This window comes from Opisthorchis viverrini (assembly GCF_000715545.1).
Source record: "Opisthorchis viverrini unplaced genomic scaffold opera_v5_128, whole genome shotgun sequence".
Lineage (NCBI taxonomy): Eukaryota > Metazoa > Platyhelminthes > Trematoda > Opisthorchiida > Opisthorchiidae > Opisthorchis > Opisthorchis viverrini.
This window is the reverse complement of record NW_008751782.1, coordinates 423,058-441,684: the sequence shown is the minus strand read 5'-3', so window position 1 is coordinate 441,684 and position 18,627 is coordinate 423,058. Positions and strand designations below refer to the sequence as shown.

The window sequence follows — 18,627 nt, the reverse complement described above, 5'->3', positions numbered from 1 at the left end:
CCATACGTATAAGCGACCCACAATTCTAGTATTCCTGGATTTCCAAGGCGCATCCGATTCGGTTGACCGGTCTGTTCTTTTTGAAATGCTTGCCCACCAAGGAATGCCCCGGAAGTTTGTAAACATAATGCGTTCTTTGTATTCTCAGACTTCCGGACGTGTGAGAGTGTACGGAGAGCTCTCCAAAAGCTTCCGCACACAAAGCGGTGTCCGTCAGGGATGCCCACTCTCTCCATTCCTTTTTAACTTTGTGATCGATGAAATAATGAGACGAACGCTGGAGGGTCTCCAAAACCCTGGTGTTCAAATAGCCAGTGAAGAAAACCTTGTCGATCTGGAATATGCAGACGACATCGTTCTCATGTTCGAAGATAAGGAAAAGACGCAAGTATTCTTGGATGAACTGACCAAAGTCATCCCGTCCTCTGGTATGCACTTTGCACCCACAAAGTATAAGGTCACGCTGGGGGACGTGCAGTCACTGAACACGCCACTTACGATTCATGGAGAGGCACTGGAAGTTGTGGAGCGTTTTACGTACCTTGGAATTGTATTAGTTCTTCAGGTGTTCGACAATCGTTTTCTCATGTTTTTCCATCGGCCATGACAGTGACATGTGCGGGTCAGCGGGCGTCTACAGTCTCAGGCATATCGTAATCAACCTTCAAGCCTCGATGCCAGGTTTATCTGGTTGCTTTCAGGGTTCGCACTCTGAATCAAGCAGGACAACGGAATTGTTGCTCGCAACTCACTTGACATAGGTATGCTGCGTGGTAGAAGCATGGATTCAAAATCCAAGCATAGTCGATGAACTAACTGCCTCGTCATCGTCGCCATCATGGTCACCATGGACAACACATCAGTGTTTATCATTCATGCTTCGCTACCATGCAACCATAATTCATTCAGAAGCCTCATTGTGAAGACGAGTGAAACTGAATGAGGAACTGATCTACTGCAATCATTTTGAGGTGCACACACCTCCAAGCACCCATCCAATTTAGGTAGAGGCTGATAACAGGAAGGACATCGATTCAGCTCCGTTTTTTGCAGAGTCCTAAATCGTACACAGCTGGGATCATGCGGACCCCATCCCGAAAGCGGCTCAGGGGGGCGAGATAGTTCAGTGTTTAGAGCGTGAAGGTTCTTGGTTCGAACCCGATCTCTGCCTCTCGACTTCCGCTGTCTAGACTTTGGCATCTTGGCAGTATCCCAGCCTTCGTGCTTCCTTCGGGTGGCATGGCAGCGGACACTGAAAGGGTGTCACAGCTGGACGATTTTTTCACTCCTGAAGATGAGTTATGTTGGCAGTACGAGCTCGAGATAGCTCAGTAGATAAGGCGTCAAATTACCGATCGGAGAGTCCGTGGTCCGAACCTAAACTCAGTGTATCAACTACTCCGGTCGAGGTTTGGACAATATGGCGGCATTTCTGCCCTCTGCAACGACTGTACGAAGGTCTGTATAAGACGGCTTGAAACCACGCAGAACCGTTGAGCACAAAAGATAGTCAATTAGCAAAGAAACCCGCTGAGCACTGGTGAAAGAATAAGCAATGATGGAACATGCACTGGGTATGTGACACAAAATACGCCTAGGAAATGTTGAAGTTTTGAGGTGGGACTATGCGGCCACGGTCACTAAGTGGTGGAAGTCACCAACCGTCTATTTGAATAGAATAGAATGTGTAGAATTGGTGTCTGTAAGAAGAGTCGTCCTGGATCGGTCGAGCTGACAAGTGGCTGCTTGTGATTATCAGGAAGAGTCATTAGTCGAAATAGCTTAGTTCTCAAGTACATAGGCAAAGCCGGTTCTGCTCTCTAAACAACCGATGTTGTCAGACGTGGATTTAGACCAGAGGCACTTCGGACGTGATTCTGCGCTCTCTTTTCCGTGACGAACTCGAAACACACTGCACTCGTTTTGTTGGTTGATGAAGCAATTATTAAAATATTCTGGCTTGAGGAGACTTAGGGTTGAGGACCGAAGCTACTGCCTGGAACACCGGTATTTTTAACGCACTTCAGAAATTTGTTCTGTCAAGGCTTGCGACGGTTCTGTTAGCTTTTTCTTCTTTCACAGGAATTTTGGACCACAAGTCTGGCTTAGTTAAGCAAGTGGTTCTATTCGTTTTGGGTCTCATGTGATTTTTCCGTTAAAAGCTAATTCCACTATCCACTCACCATAAAGTTTGAGTTGCCTATCGAATACCTAATGTGCTTTCCTGCAATAATTTTAAAGAAGTGTCTTCTATTTAGCAGTTTTTCTTTTTGTACATTGCCAGGAATTCCGAGTTTTTTCGCATCAAAAGCATTGTTGCAATTGTTTACGCCTGTGCACTGTTTTTTATCTTCTCTTGAATGACATATCTGAATTTCTCTCTACGAACAGCACTTATGGCCGCGGCTGGCTATTATGGCGTTTCACTTCTTACCGGGGTCCAGGTCCCCAAGGTTGGGATTGCTTGCATCAAATTCATTTTAAAAGGAAGTAGGTTCTCCTGGTCGTTCCACGTGTGATCCTTTTAACCATTCTTTGTTAGCTGCTGTCGGAGTTGCGCATGCTACAGGATCGTATGTTTCATCGCGATTTTCCGGGGACACAAATCACTGGGGCAACCATCTGGTTGGCGGTATTGCTGCTGGCATAGTTTCTGGCAGTCATGGTAGGTTTTCCCGACTATGTGAAATGCATGATTTGCGCACCGAACATTTCAGGATTTACTCTCACTGGTGTTTTGGTTTTAGGTAGAATGAGACTGCTTTGTGTTCACCCAAATCTTATTTTAATAGTATGCTTACCAAACACAACTTAAACACCTGTGCCCTAGCACTCTTTTCCACCACTAGATTGCTTTGAGAGTACTTTTTTGGATGAAAATATTGTGATGTCTAAGAAGTTTTCGACCTAAAATCTTCAGCGAGCCCTCCGATACTAATCAAATTTAGTTTCTGCAGGAGGATTCCGCCAAGACTGTTTCGGAATCAAACACAAGACTGTGGGTGACGTTAGCAAGTGACTCTGCAGTTACTTGGGTGTCTTGCTGACCATCATCATCCTTGACAACATCACACCGCTATTACATACGACACTTAGCTGTCACACATCAGGAGGTTTTCCAGCTCATTTAGTCCAACTCAGTTTATCAGCCGCATGTAAGGTGGTCGGGGTCGCCGCAGCTTATAACAATGTATAATCCAGGTTAGGAAGACAAAGAAGAATGAAAGACAGAAAACCTTGAGTTGGTGATTGGGAACAAAATATTAGGTATGACCCCACCATTTTGGTGACGTGGCTGTTGCGGCTATCTCCACCTCTCATGTACGAGTACAACCAAAACCATTTATTATGTGTTCCATGCTGCGTCTGCAGCTCCAGCGTTGTGTGCCTGATGGTTTTCTCTGATTGAGACTGTCATTAAACAGGTTATGGCGACCAACCAACCAACCAACCAACCAATCAGTCAAATTATCACTTATCAACCTTGTGCTGTAGGCACAAAGGTTCCAGCTGCTATGGTTTTGGTGATCGGAAAGTAGTATAGTGTGGGACATACAACCAAGTTCAGGAGACGATGGCATGTATAGGTAGTTCGGCAACTGGCTGAAGGGAAGAAAAGCACTTCGCCGCGGAGTTGTTTATTAGAAAATACAACTAAACAGCAACCAAGTTCAGGAGACGATGGCATGTATAGGTAGTTCGGCAACTGGCTGAAGGGAAGAAAAGCACTTCGCCGCGGAGTTGTTTATTAGAAAATACCAACTAAACAGTTACAGACTATTGGACAGGAAGCAAAACTCATCCTTTAAAATTGAGTGTCCGTCTTCTTCTTGAACGCGTCTTCTTGAACTTCCCTGGATATTCATTGACTATCACGCAATTGTAAACGGATGCTACGAAGCAGTTTCGCTAATTCCGTAATGAATCTCACTTTAGATTAGATCAAGGTGGGGTTACGAGAAAACCACACACTACTCGCATGCCTCATCGGCAATATCTACCGTTACAAGCTTAGCTTTGCATTGATGGCTAGAGGTTTGATGCGCGAGTACCACTGGCTATGCGATTCTGCCAGTTGGGTCAACGTCATTAACCATTGGTGAGTTGAGTTCTCGGGTCTTCATCCAGGGAGGCGGCAGTTGTCAACCCGGCTAAGTTTACTGATGAGTGTCTTCATACTTCGTTACCACGTCATACACTGCCCACCTCTCGACTGCTTCTACTCAGCACAAGGCTGGGCAAAAATATCTCTGAGAGGCAGACGGTCTTCTGGTATGGAGAGTAAATGTCCTAACCAGCGTAACCACCGTCCTATGAAGCGTGAGTAATTAACCTGTCGCGGGAGAGTTTCTCAACATTACTAATCCGATGTTTCCACCATACCCGACCAATGTTTCGGAGACACCGGTTGTCAAACACTGACAGATTTCGTCTGCCCTCTGCAGGTAGAGGCTACGTTTCTGATCCACAAAGCAGTGTGAACGCTGCAAAGTAAACTCTGCCCTTGACAGACAAACTGACGTCACGTCTGCGCCATAGGTGTCGGAGGTTGGCAAAAGCTGTCCTGGCCTTCCCGATGCGAGAAGTAATCTCATCTCCAGCCATTCCACGAGCACAACTGCCCAAGTAAACAAATTTATCTACGCGTTAATTGATGAGAGAGGGCCTTGTCCTACACCACTGAGCGTGGCGAAAGCTTGCCGTTTACTCGTACGCGCCCACAGGAACTCTCATACAATACCCTCATAAGACATGGATTTGGAAGGGACGTATTTGTTTGCCAGACCGCCGAAGTTTCTGACAATCGACATGATCAAAAGCAGCTTTCAGATCGTTAAAAACGACCAACATGGGACAATTGGAGAATTGTTTTCAAAGAAAAGATATGGCCGATGCATCCTTGACTATGGTGAAATCCAGCTTGATTCTCAAGAACCAGATGTGGCGCATACCAGGCTGACGCCACGATGGTTTTCACATGATGTTGTTGCGCTCCTTTTGAAAACTGGGATGACGGTCGAGGAGCACCATTCGACTGGTATTCTGGTTCCGTCTCGAATTTTGTGCAGTATGGATGTCAGTGGAGCTCGCCATCTCTAAAAAGCGCGACGTACAGACCACTTACGCCAGGTGCCTTGTCGCGCTTGAGGATTGATATCTCACGTTGTATTTCGGTTGTTGATAGCGGGTTGGTGTCGATGTTCCATTCAGGCTTGCTGGGTTCTTCGAGGGCTCCTGTTGAAGGTACCCAGCTGACTTGTTCTTCGGAGTGTTCGGCCCACCGCTGAAGTTGGCGGTTGATGGAGTTAATTTCCGTTCCGTCTTTTCCGCATAGTGTGTCACTGACAACTACATTCTTTTGACCGGTTGATCGAATCAGTTGAAACGGAGCGCGGTTGTTGCCTGCAGTGAAAGCGTTCTCCAGTTCCTGGGCCTTTGTAGTTCACCAGCGTTCTCTTTTATTCTTCAGGCTCCTGATCATCCAATGTTTGAAGGACCGCCGTGCGCCATCACAGTCGTTAGCTGCAGGAGCAGCAATACGATCTACTGATGTTGACGCTATCCAGTGTTCATCTAGTCGAGTCAGTTTGCCTTGACAAACCATTCTGAAATCTACAATGATCGCTTATTTACTCGCTTCCATTCAGCCTCCAGACAATCTAAGTCATCCGCCAGACTGTGTTTCCAGTGGCTTTCTAACACGATCGGCTCGAAACTTGTGAACTACTGCAACTTGTCGAAGTTGATGAACGGAGCTGCCCTCCATTTTGTGATACGGTTCAAACGTAAAACAACGACTAGGGGAGTGGTGGATGCGTTGGTCGTACTGCATCGTTCGATGGGTGAGGAGAGGATGTGGCGGAGGGCGGGTGAGCGAGGAAAGGCAAATGTTACATCCTGGTTGCCCAAGCCGAAGAAGGGAATTTGGTTGAGTTATTTCACCTCGGGCTTTCCGCCCAAAGGTCTAACCCAAAAAGCAGTGGAAGAATATCGAATTTTGTTCTGGCATCCTACCCCTAGCCTCTGACCCAAACGTCTGACCTGCGAGGCTGCGGTTGTTAGGTTGTTGGGGGATCCCTCGCGGAACCAATGACTTAATAGTATGACCCACTTGATCGCAGGGGACCGGCCTGGCCAGAGGACGCAGGAATTAAGGCATTAATGTCTCACTCCTAGTGCGGCTGCGCACAGCAGGTCCCTTTTGAGCAGCACCGGACTCTTTCATTTTAAAAGTTTTTCGACGTATTTGATAATACACCGGTGGTCACGGCCAACCACTGGGCTATCGGGGTGTTCGGGTTTTAGGTCCGAGATTTTTCTAACCCGTCCGTCCTTGGGGGAAGGCAGCATAGCTGGGTCCATAAATATAAGCATGGTGGTCATGTGGGGGAAACGGCTTACTGCCCTCGCACTTCCAGCGCAGAAGACGGTGCGACCTTACCTCCAGACCATCCCTTAATACGACTACTTGGATTACGGATACTCGCTGTTCTTTGTGTGGTTTGCCCCCGTTGACCTTCCTGGCGCAGTTGAACGTTTAGGATAGTAGTTCCAGCCAGTATAGCCGGTAGGATCATTGCAGCATAGAACCCCGACCTCCGCGACAAGGGACATCTTTAGGTCGGGATGGCATAGTGAGTAAATGGACTAAATGGAGCCCGAAGCGCGCGGCCCTGGCAGCGTTGTTGGGGCGTCCGAATCAACTCATCAGCTGGAGGAGCATCAAATTCGTTGCTGATAGCTATTCGGGGTGATTCAACATTGCCAGTTTGATGTTCCCATGATATATGTGCAATGCTTCGAAGGCACCGTTGATCAAAGACAAACTTTCTTATGTTGACTTTGATGCACAGTGACCAGGCTTTACAACTGTGTAGACGCACTTCCGCGTTGTAGACCCTGCCTTTTACTGATAGACTAATATCACGCATTACTCCAGAGGTGACTAATTTGGAAGGAAACATACCGGGTTCTTTATCATTTACTTTGACAGCCGTGCTGCATGAGTACTTACCAGTTAACTCATCCGTCTTCCTTGACGGAGATAACGGGACAAGGTAAACCACTGTTTAGTCATCCTGACAATTGTGTCTATGTCACGCACCTAAAGGCCGTCTTGCATCAAGGCTATCCCTTCACTGCGTAGTTCTTGCCTTGCTGGACAAACGGATGCATTTGTCGTCGTAGATTGGGCCGTCGCCTCCAATATGTAGTTCTCATCCCCTTATTCTCCTTAGGGAGCGAGGTTGCTCAGTGGTTAGAGCTCGAATTTACTGACCGGAAGTCTGTTGTTCAAACACAACCTCTACATCTCGACTTCTCCTGTCTAGCCTTGGGAATCCTGGCAGTATCCCGGCCCTCGTGCTTCCTTCGGGTGGCATGTTAGCTAGACACCGAAGTGGTGTTACAGCTGAGTGATTTCTTGGCTTTTCTTGTTCCCCTTATCCTCGGTGAACAAAGCTGTACCACCTGGAACCACTGCATTCGCAGCGCTGCTACTGTTATCATGTTATATTACCTTTGATTAGCTCATTCACAGAAGGCCTTTTGGGTTTGCGGATTAACTAGAACAGGTTCCGTGCATTTGCACCCCTCACACCTTTTGAATTTGCTGGTTTTACCACGCATCCCTTTCCACACACAAACAACGTATGATCTGATGTGCAGTTGATTATCGATCATCAAGGCTTCATCGGGACCGTCCTGAGATCCAATGGTTTCCGTGTACGAACACGAACGGAGATACAATAGTCAGAGATTCCAGCACCACATGTAGGTGGCATTGTCCATTCCCAGTTACATTCACCATCCTACGAGCAGGTTGCTTGCGATGCATTGCGTAGTAGTCTTTCATACGTCCCTTTGACTTGTGCTTCTGTACTGCTAGGAGAGGAGCTCATCTCTGGCGTTTGGTGAGAAAATTTGACGAACATTTTGAGTGTGACCTGAATCAACCTGTTTTCCAGACTGATCGACAGTCGAAGACTGAAGCGTATCATCGGTATTTGATGGGTTGGTGCACGGTTGTATTTTATGCCTCCTCAAAGAAGCCTGGGTCAGTTTGATGCGACTCACAGTATGGGTGTGTTACAAAACAAACTCATCCGAATGTTACCGATTATCGCGTTTGGAAAAGTCACTTCTCAAGCATCCTTTCGAGAAATCAAATTTTTAGATCAAAGGGGCTAGATCGCTTCCAAGGAATGGCCTTAGTTCAATGTTCCAGGGTTCGAGCGTCTGGAGATGTAGTCGCCTCGGAATGGTAGAGGCTAGCACTAAGTTTCCTTCCCCATCGATTGTTGTCTTTTTTCTCCACACTACGGATTTCAAGTAAATTAAGGTCATACGACAGTGAAACATGAGTTTTGAACACTGTTATGCTGTTGACGATTATATTGATAACTGGATCGCCAAATACCGATACATTTATTCATCTAGGCATCCTTTCTGATGACTCAGTTCATTTTGCTTCTGATAGAAGATTTCAGATTGCACACTCTTTGTGTACGTGATCTATCATCTTACCAGCTCAAACTCCTTTTTTATTCAGGACCCCCATTGATGCGGCTCCGCCGAGCCATGGGGTTCGGTGTGCTTTCGATTTTCGCCAAGACTTATGTGGACTTCATGGATAAACATCCCAATTTCGAACTTCCACGGTTTGGTGAACACAACCCGTCACCGTATTTGAGTTTGAATCACCGGTGGATGAACCCGGAAGCAAAGGAACAAGAACGCGAACTAGAAAGATTCCTATGATGCGTTCGCCGGACGTTGATCGATAGTAGTCAAAAACCCCTGTTTTTCTTCTCGTCATTTTCAGAAATACATAGTGACAACTCATGTTATCAGCTTGTACAACTCTCACCATTGTGGTTCGGCAAATTGTTTGTGGGCGTGCCAGGTCTTTTACCCCACAAAATTCAATTTTCATGCAGAACTCGAGCGATTTAGCAAAAGCCTGATATAACTGTGCGCGCAATGCATAGCATGGATTTTTAGCGGGAACTTAGGTTGGACGCGTTTTTCCACTGATGGGCCGTCCTAGTTTGACCGAATTTGGTGGGTAAAACTGGATGCGTCGTCGAATGCAAGGCACAAAAAATGGATGAATAGTCCTCATCATCGATAGCACTACGTTGATGTTCACTGCTGTCTTCGAGTTACCATATGACAATATTTTACTATGAGTGAAGAAAAAATAAGATGGACTGGGACTTTATAAAAACCCTGGGGTTCTAGGGAAACCAGACAAGAATAAGTTACTCACCAATGCACACAGGTGAGTATCTGATCAAGCGAAACACGATCAGCTGATGATCAGCTGTGATTTCCCCTCTACCCGTTGTTTCGCCCGGAGATGTGATCATTTTATTGGTATTTGATGCATGTTGTGGGGTTTGCGGGGTGTGTATTGTTCACATTCACATCACCCTCATTTGGACAGTCGTCCTCCTGTCCTGGCGCAATTATTCTGGTAAATCCACACCAACACCAAACGGGGGGGGGGGAGCACTGGACTCGAGTTTCGCTCTTATTAGAGCTCATCAGCAGTGCATATCCAACAGCCGTGCCGGGATTCGAACCCGGACATCTGACATGCGAGGCGAGCGTGTAACCACTGCTCCACCAACCCACGTTGGACGCATCTGAATTCTCACTTCTGAATGCCTGAGCGTGAACAAAATTTCCAATGGAGCTTGTGCTGGCCGGCTCACTACAACTGAGTAATCTGCTGTTGTATTCGTATACTTCAACTTTCATCCTGTGATTAGTTGACACGAATACGTTTAGCCACTGTCCTTCATTATTGAGGGTTAAAACCGGAGGTTTGTCAAATTTGGACCATTTTAATCCCCGTCCAACGTGAGGAAGAGTATCAATCTAGCGGACAAGTACGGATTTTCTCGCTATTCATGTGTCCTGTCCCGTAATTGTAGCACCATAAGACAGCATCTCTAATCAGGCACTCATCCGCATTGACCGATGGATGTCGGCAATTCCGATCGTTGTTCTAAGGGTTGAGGAATGTCAATTCAGATTTCATACGGCAAATGAAGTAACTATATGATGAAAAACCAACTGTCTCATCCTTGTTTGAAGTAATCAGTAGTGTGCATCTCACGAAGTTCTACGTAGTAAACTAGCAAACGGGCGGATCTTCAGACAGGGACAGTACTGAACCAGTGCGAGGTGGGAACAGCGATGGACAAAACTGATTTAACTTCTGAATCCACTCACTTGCTTCTTCAATTCGACTTGTCGCTATTGTGCTTCGCGCACCTAGCCTTCTCACTAACGCAGGGCTTCGCTGCAACACATGAACCGTGCAGGCACTTCAGGGCGATGCGCTGAAGCGTGATTTCACGATGATATCTCTGCTAGGTTAGTCTTTACTCATCAGTTTCAGGAATCGCAGGCTTAAGCACAAACGAATTCGATATTTGTCTCAAACCGTTGGCCGCACAAAGATTTCTTTTTCGCTTGGTTGTTCCTCTAACTTTTTCTGGGTTCACGTTTCTGTCATTTTTCGTTGCTATTCTCTAAAGTTGTATTGCCTGAATTGGCCGCCCATCAACCTTTCCATGCGCTGCACCATTTGCCATTTGTGCGGAATGATATGAGCACGTCAGCTTGTTTCATAGTTCTAAACGATGTCGACTCTCCCAGAAAGGTTCGACATGCTAACATCTCCGTCTGAGTTGTACTACACGCTTCATTTATATTTTCAGCGCAACATGTTTGTTGTGAACTCTACGAATGGTGTGGTCCTATTCTGGTAGTGAGTCAGTTCTGGCTTCATGTCTGACTCGGATCCCGTTGCCGGCCATTCGGGTGACCCTGATTTCAAAAGTTCATTAGCCATCGATGCGGAGCAGCCGCCTCCATCGCTGCCTCCACGTGTACAGCGCTACGGAAGGTCCACACAGCCACATACAATCCTCTCTCCGGAAGCTTCCAGCAAAAATTCTGTGGCATCTAGCACTGTCTACGTAGAAAGAGCTGGTAGCTCTCCTCATCGAATCGGAACAGTGTGTGAGTCAAAATTGTGGTAGCTGACTGAACATACTTTGGGCGCTCGACTAAAAAACTAACCTGGTCATTCCAGGGCTTTTTTCGTCAGAATTGGATTTTCAGATACAACAGTGTTGCCACATGTATCTCTAGAAAATTGAGGAGAGTTTCGGCCGTTGTAGTTGATGTCAGTTCTAGTATGAGCAATGGGGTTGAGGGAAAGCACATTGAACAGATTTCCACCTCAAACTTCAACCCTTTTCAAAAGTGACCTTGCAGTAGCAGAGGAGCGTTTTGAATCGATATTTAGCGTTGGCAGCTAATGGCTTGCCAACACACCTTAACACAGATTGATGAAAACAGTGCCAAGAACCGGAGATGATTGAATATTTGCCTCTCAATATTTAACTCAGATTCTGATCGGTTTAAGATAATGAAACGCATGTTTCAATTGAAAATTAGTTTGCGTCTTTACCAAAAAGGAGCGTTTAATCACAGAGTGAGTAAACAAATCTCACGACCAACAATGGCAATAAGCATCGTTGTTTTGTACCACCACTGATTTGCTGCAAACAAGAGATTCAGCTGGGTTCCAGGTGAGTCTCTTGTCAAAACAAAATTGGTATGCAAATGGATGTGGTTCGTTAATTTCGTGCAATTTGGGTTCAAGGAGAACATAAGGTTGACGGAAACTCGGAGACTGCGCCTACCTGTTGAGCGCCAGGAATGGCGAGACCGGTCTGTCAAAGATTTTTCAGCAACCTGATAGGTAGTGAATTAAGCCTAGACTGATTTTCTTCCTTTTGGTATGTGTGTCACGTAAGTTGCCACTTATTCAACATGTGTGACTCAATGGGAATAATGGAAATTGTGTTTCTGCTCTCTAAATAAACGGTTGCGAGCTGGTTGCCTTGCGTCCTGTAATGTGCGTAGGTTGACTCATCGAGGTGAGGAAATAACTCCTCTTGTGGGAACATTTTCTAGGGGCACGAAAATATCTTCCAAGTAGGGATCTTTTGTTTTACTGAAGTTGCTCGACTAAATTTCATTTTTTTTACGGATGATGTTAACAGCTTTTATCGCAAAAGTATGAGCTATTTCACGGACTGAATATCCCAATTTCCATCTTAAGTGTAATGGACCTGTACTGACCCATGGTGAATCTGAATGTTGGTTGCCAGTATAGTTTAGGTGTAGGTGCGTTGCCGAAATCGAATAAGAACTGCAGATGAGTATGACATGATGTGTTTTACTTTAAGTTTACTTTAAGTTGTTCTAACCGAGAACTTGATGAATACCGAGTTATTGTTCATTTTAGCCTAATTTTTGACTGCGCTAGTTTTACACGGTATCCAAATCGCTGCATACACGTGTTGTCGGGTTAAAGCCGTCGGTTGTGTCCAGTCCAGTTAGATCCAGAAGATTTTGCCGGTATCGTAGGCTTGTATACTTGGGAGTTTTCAATTATCCTAAATCCAGATCAACCGGCAAAAGTCCTCTTCGGAAAAGGACAAGACTGAAACAGCGGTTTCAGTCTGGTTGGCGTCGAATGGTCGAAATCGAAAGAATTCAATACCGCAGAATTAGCTCCCCCAAGGTGACGTTTCCTGTTTGTTTTGTGCGCCGGTTGGACGACGCTTTGGAATGTTGACGGTATGAGCTGTTCCAAAGCGTCTTTCGACTGGGTATTGTCCGTGTTCTACTGTTCACCTGATTTGGTGATCGCTCACACCAGCTTGAGGTGAGATGAAGGGGTTGGCTGCTTTTGGACCGAATCTATACGGTCCAGCTATCCTGTCAACAACCAGCATATCTGAATAGTGGTGTTTCACTTTCAGTCACAGTATTTTATTTAGGTAGTGTTTTTGATTCTTTTTGTTTGCTGGGGTCAGACCTCCAGCCCGTCTTTTGCTAGATAGACTACTACCCGTTCTTCGAATCTGGCCAGTTTGTCTATGTGGCTGTTTATGTGACCCAACTACTTGGAATAACGCTTGCAAAAATGTGCTTTGTCATTTGCTATCTTTATTCTTATCCTTGGTTCTGTCTATATGGCCAGCCGTCGTTTTGTCCCTTTGCATTCCCTGTAGCATTTCCCCAACCATCCAGACCGCATCGTTTTACCCGTGTCTCTGTCAGTTGTCCGATAATTTGTCCGCTCTGCAACGATTATGTCATCACGCCGCGCTGCTCGGCCTGTCAGTGCACGTGTTGCAAATCTATCTTCCACGCCAAATGCTCTCGATTAGTCGCTGTTCGGGGAGATCGTGTGCCGTGTCTACGACAAGATTCTACCTTATCCCAGAAATCAACAGAATCATCCAGCTCTACCCAGTCTGTGGTTATAAGTGATGGCCCTTTCTACCATAGGCCTCCAGCTCGTCTTTTGCTAGATAGGCTGCTACCCGTTCTTTGAAGCTGACCAGTTTGTCGATGTGGCATAAAATAACCTATCTTTATTCTTACCCTTGGTACTGTCTGTATGGCCACCTGCCTTTTTGTCTCTTTGCATTCCGTGTAGCTTCTCCCCAACCATCCAGACCGCATCGTTTTACCCGTGTCTCTGTCAGTTGTCCGATAATTTGTCCGCTCTGCAACGATTATGTCATCACGCCGCGCTGCTCGGCCTGTCAGTGCACGTGTTGCAAATCTATCTTCCACGCCAAATGCTCTCGATTAGTCGCTGTTCGGGGAGATCGTGTGCCGTGTCTACGACAAGATTCTACCTTATCCCAGAAATCAACAGAATCATCCAGCTCTACCCAGTCTGTGGTTATAAGTGATGGCCGCTTTCTACCAGGGGTAGCAATCTCCACGTTGGAGCAGGTAAACACTTTTTCGAATGCACTTTTGATCTACACTCACATACGATTCTATGATAAATCCTATAGCCGGCTTTTGTCTGTTATTGGTGTTTGCTTTGCGTTCAACGGAACAGATCACACTTGATTGCTGTTCCTTTCCATTTTTCCACCTATAGCCGTTGATCAACTGGAACGAAAACCAAATCGCCTATTGGCTTTCGGTTGTCGGTCTGAGCAGATTTGTGGTGCTTTTTCTTCGGAACAAGATCAACGGCAAAACTTTGGTCCAACTGGCTCCCTACTCCTCGCTCCTCGATCAGGTGACTGATCCGTTTGCCAGACAGGCACTGCGTCGGGCAATTTTTGCAAGTTTGATTTTGCTTATCTGTTTTTGTGCTGTGCAGGACATTTTAGTCCTTAAAAACGTTGTAAGGTAGAATGAACTGTCTTTCCTTCCTGACATGCCGGACTGCTTGTTGTGTAAATCCCATTTGTCGTATGCTTTGTTCGAGAGGTTGGAGCAACACTGTCTTTGCTGGTAAAACACGTTGAACTGTAGGGCAGGCTGGACTGGGAATCGTGTAACGGTTCTGTTAGGAAGCGAAGCTATTATTCTAAACAGGGGTACCAATAATACATCCAAAATTTAAAAAAAATCTACCAAAAAATTGTCTGTCGTTACAGGTACCAACGGACGAACAAATGTCGGGGAATTTGATAATATGCAGGTCCATAAAACTATGGATTCAAGTAAAGCACATCTACTCAGAAAATTCAAGCTGACACCCATGAGTTTTAAACAAGCACATTGTCACTCTTGAATAGGGCGGATCACGTGGTCGATGTATATCTGTAAAGAGGTGGACATACAGTACGGCGTTTACTATGCTACCGTGGCATAATACATACAATACCCTGGTTCATGGGCAGAACTAGATGTCTACGGGCATCCCCCCAGATTGTTGATAGAAGAATGACGTTTTTGTAAGGTTAGCTGTGAAAAATCCATTTGTGTTGAGTACCCAGCCGTGAACGTACAGCGGTGGAGCTATCAGGACGAAATAAGTTTTGGCGTGGTCGGCTGGTGACCTTCAGACGCCTAATGACATTCCCATGACAGACGTTCGGGTAAAATTACCGTTAAGGGGTTTACGCCCACGAGAGGAACTAGGAAAGGCTTCACCAGTTGGACCGCATCATCGCAGGATCGGTGGCCGTCACCTTCGGGATGCGGCTATCAATGAATTGTCCTTAGAAGGGGACACGAAAGACGCTTAGTTCCACGATCGGACACAAGTCTGGATCTAACCAGTTTGACAGTCATCGACATATGCGGTGGTTGGACGCCCTGAGTTACTGTTCGAAGGACTGCATTGGTGGTCATCGCTTCCCATCGTGTTACATTCTCGTGGCTACGCTCCGTTTTTGTTCAGGTCAATTTCTTCGAGTGGGGTCCCTCAAGTTAACCTTCCACTTTGGCTCTTAGAAAATTAACCATGGACCCACTCCATTATACTCAAAATACTCCAAAATACGATTAACGCTTTGCTCTTGGAGCTCTATGGCCTTCTTCATAGCACACAATCGAGCCTGCCTTCTTTGTTCTTTCGTTTTTACCATTTCTAAGGCATGTAGACCTACAAATTAACTTCGAATGGCATTTTGCGACGCTTAAAGCTGATGCATGTTGCTTCAGCAACACTTGTATATGGCAACAGTGTAATTGTTTGCCTGCTATTGTCGTCTGACCTTAAGGCTCAGTTCAATTTGCTTTTTTTCTGGAGATTTCGCCGACAAAGACACCGGTCAGGTGGATGTCGATGTTGTTTTGAGTTGGCCTGTTGAGACTACCCAGTTGGGCTGGATTTTACCCGTCAGTCGGTGACACCTTGTGAGTTCGCGTAGAGCAAGTGGCTGTTCACTCCGAAATCGTGCGTCTTTCGTTATTTACTCATAGGGGTGTGATCACCATCCCCCGTTATCCAGGTTGAATCAACGTCTGCTTGGTCTAATCTGCTGAGGATCCAGGTCAGACACCGGGGGTACGAGTTCTTCTGTCTGGCGTTAAGCGCTCAAAAAAGCCCATTCAGAACGCTGTCTGCCACGACATTGTCCGACCGGACAACACAGCCACCTTTTCTCTATTTCATCTGCCCATCGCCATATTTTCATTCTCATCAACACAGATTCTGATAGATAACGATGCATTTAGCTACATGTGGCTAGGTTATGTTTTGGCCTATCGTGCGCTGACAGTGCCAAAGAATTCATTGTACTGGGTGAACGTGCCCGGCCGGAACAAACTTTTCAATCTTGTTTTGATTCACAGGTAGCAATACAACATCTACCCCTATAGTCTGGTTCTGGACCGAACATTTTAATTTACGGTAGTCGCGGTTGAAATTTGCTACGTATCCGTGTTCAAACTAGACTTAGAAAAACTCACTGCATATCAAGTGGGCCTCTGCTGTTACTCAATGCTTGTGCGTAACAGCACATGTATAATTCCGGAACGTGGGATTGCATCGTAAGGCTTGGTGATGAGATTGTGCATCTGAGATGAAATCGCCGCAGCACTCGGAGCTTTTCGAACACTTCTTCACCATGGGCATGTAGCGTGTGCAAAGCGACAAAAATATCCTGAATCTGTGCGAAAATTTGGAATTGCACACACAACCTTTGAAGATGGTTGGAATATCGGGCTAAAACTTTCATTCACAGTTCGATTGGACGTCAGCGTCTTTGCCAAACGTCTGACCTTGGCACGTTTTTTGGAAGCTTCAACTGAATAGAAAGTTCACAGTACTAGATGCTATTGGGCGCCGGGTACTGATGCACTAGTGCTTGTAGGAAACCTGGCGTTTTTGTCCTCCACTTTTTTGCATGAAGAAATTGTCCTTTGTTTATCCTTTTCCTAAGTGGAAGAACTGCAAATCTGTCGTACCAGCTTTCGATGGATCAGTCTTGTCCGATGGCTCAAGTGATTAGACTGACCGGAAGTTCCGTGGTTTGTACCCGACCTCTGCCTTTCGGCTTCCCCTGTCTACGCTTGGGCGACCTGGTAGTATCCCAGCCCTCGTGCTTCCTTCGGGTAGCATGGCAGCTAGGCACTGGAAGGGTCTTACAGCTGGAAGGTTTTTAACTATGCTTGTTCGTTCCCGTGGATTACAGTCCCTGGCTGACTACTTCTACGTTTAAGTAGACAGTGTCACGCTGTGTTTTCATCGATTGGTTCCCATTGCTGTGGATGTTTTGTGAAGCGCGCATTTTTTCGGGTTTTTAAATTGTACAATTCACACTACGAATGTAGATCGCTTTTACCCACTTTATGAGCTAGCTAACTGTATCCAACCGCCCATGTTTTACAGGAATATACTCAGACTCAAACTTCATGAAAAAATTTTTTCTCCATACGTAACGAAGGGTCATTCTTGAGGAGTTCTCTCCATCGGACCTCCTCTATAACATTCACCGTCGTTCTCAGGCAAGGCAATCTTTGTAGTTGATGATTGCTGGACGACCGTGGATGTTGAAATGCGTAAACTGGAACGAGTTTTATCGGATACTTGTTCGATATAGATCGTGGGTGACTGACAGACTGCTGTTGGTTCCTACCATTCCTTTCCGCCATTTTTCAATTCCATTAACGAGGCGACGTCATTACGTGGTTTTCTTGGAATTGAACACTTATCTTCACTTCGTCAACAGCATTTACCGCTTGGTGACTCGTTTTGCTAGCCATACTGAAAGAATAAACTGATTACTTGGATTTTGAAAGTAGCGAGGTTTTTGGCAGATTTAGCCTAGAGCAACTTACCGTTCCCAGTGAATGTGCTGTCAATTTGGCACTAGATATTTGTAGTATAAATCATTCCCTCTATAGTCGTGTTAAACGTTTGACTTTGGTTTTCAGGTTGGGAATTTTGTGCTTGGCGTATTTGACCACTTTAATGCTAAAACCAATTTTCTTCCCCCGGCATTTGTTGATTTAGGTTCTTTCTGGCAGCCAACCCTCTCCGGGGGACGATTCCACGTTGTCGACCGAGGTGGATGGTACTGGGAAGAAACTCCTGTTGAAACCAGAAAGTCAAGTTCCACATCACTTGCGTGTTACTTCTTTTTTGCAAGAAGTTGCGTGCGCAAGTTGTACTTTACCACTACTAGGTGAGTTCTTATTATTGTCGCCTAGTGATAGGGTTTCTCAAGGTAGATTAGATTCCACTGCCCTTTTACAATGGACTTCCTTGTATACTCTTTTTGGACGATGAGCATATTCGCCTTTCAGTTCTGTTTGTACGTAGTGAATCTTTTCACACAGTATCCTATGTGCATTTCATTGGTCTTGTACGATCCTGTGCTAAGGCTGTGATCTCAAAGCAAGGACTAGGTTACTTAGCCTAAACGCACGATCTAGGTGTCCTGTCTGACAGATAACGTGTAGCCTAATTCACCAACAGACGGTCAGTAGGAATTGCGGCGAAACCGAATTCTACGAACTTCACCTGCGTTTGTTCAGTAGTCGCAGTTGGGCAGTGAACAATATATTGAATTGGACTTGGGCGGACAGTACAGATAGGTAAACCGTAGTTCTATAGGAAACTAACAGTAAATTAAAGAGAAAAAGAAAAATTAAAGAGAAAAAATTAAAGAAAAGCTTACGGCTAGATTGAACCTTGGGCAGTTAGCAACACAGGATGGCACACGGAGGGCAAATGAAGCGGGAAATTTGTTCAGTTCAAAATGGGACAAAATTTCACCAACAAGTCCATGGATAAATGTAAACCACTCGTCTATAGAAACGGTTGAG

The 18,627-nt window shown here is 45.7% G+C and overlaps 1 protein-coding gene across 1 annotated transcript in view; it reads left to right on the top strand.

Annotated features, from left to right (window-relative positions):
- T265_06196 (hypothetical protein) overlaps positions 1-18,627 on the top strand; it is a gene marked incomplete at both ends in the record, with an annotated part of 34,796 nt that overhangs the window by 3,782 nt on the left and 12,387 nt on the right. Inside the window, 8 exons of the mRNA XM_009171404.1 lie at positions 30-428; positions 2,392-2,490; positions 2,543-2,665; positions 9,244-9,283; positions 10,793-11,037; positions 13,538-13,842; positions 13,997-14,248; positions 17,813-17,984. Coding sequence (XP_009169668.1) covers positions 30-428; positions 2,392-2,490; positions 2,543-2,665; positions 9,244-9,283; positions 10,793-11,037; positions 13,538-13,842; positions 13,997-14,248; positions 17,813-17,984 — 1,635 coding nt within the window. The remainder of the gene's footprint in view (positions 1-29; positions 429-2,391; positions 2,491-2,542; positions 2,666-9,243; positions 9,284-10,792; positions 11,038-13,537; positions 13,843-13,996; positions 14,249-17,812; positions 17,985-18,627) is intronic.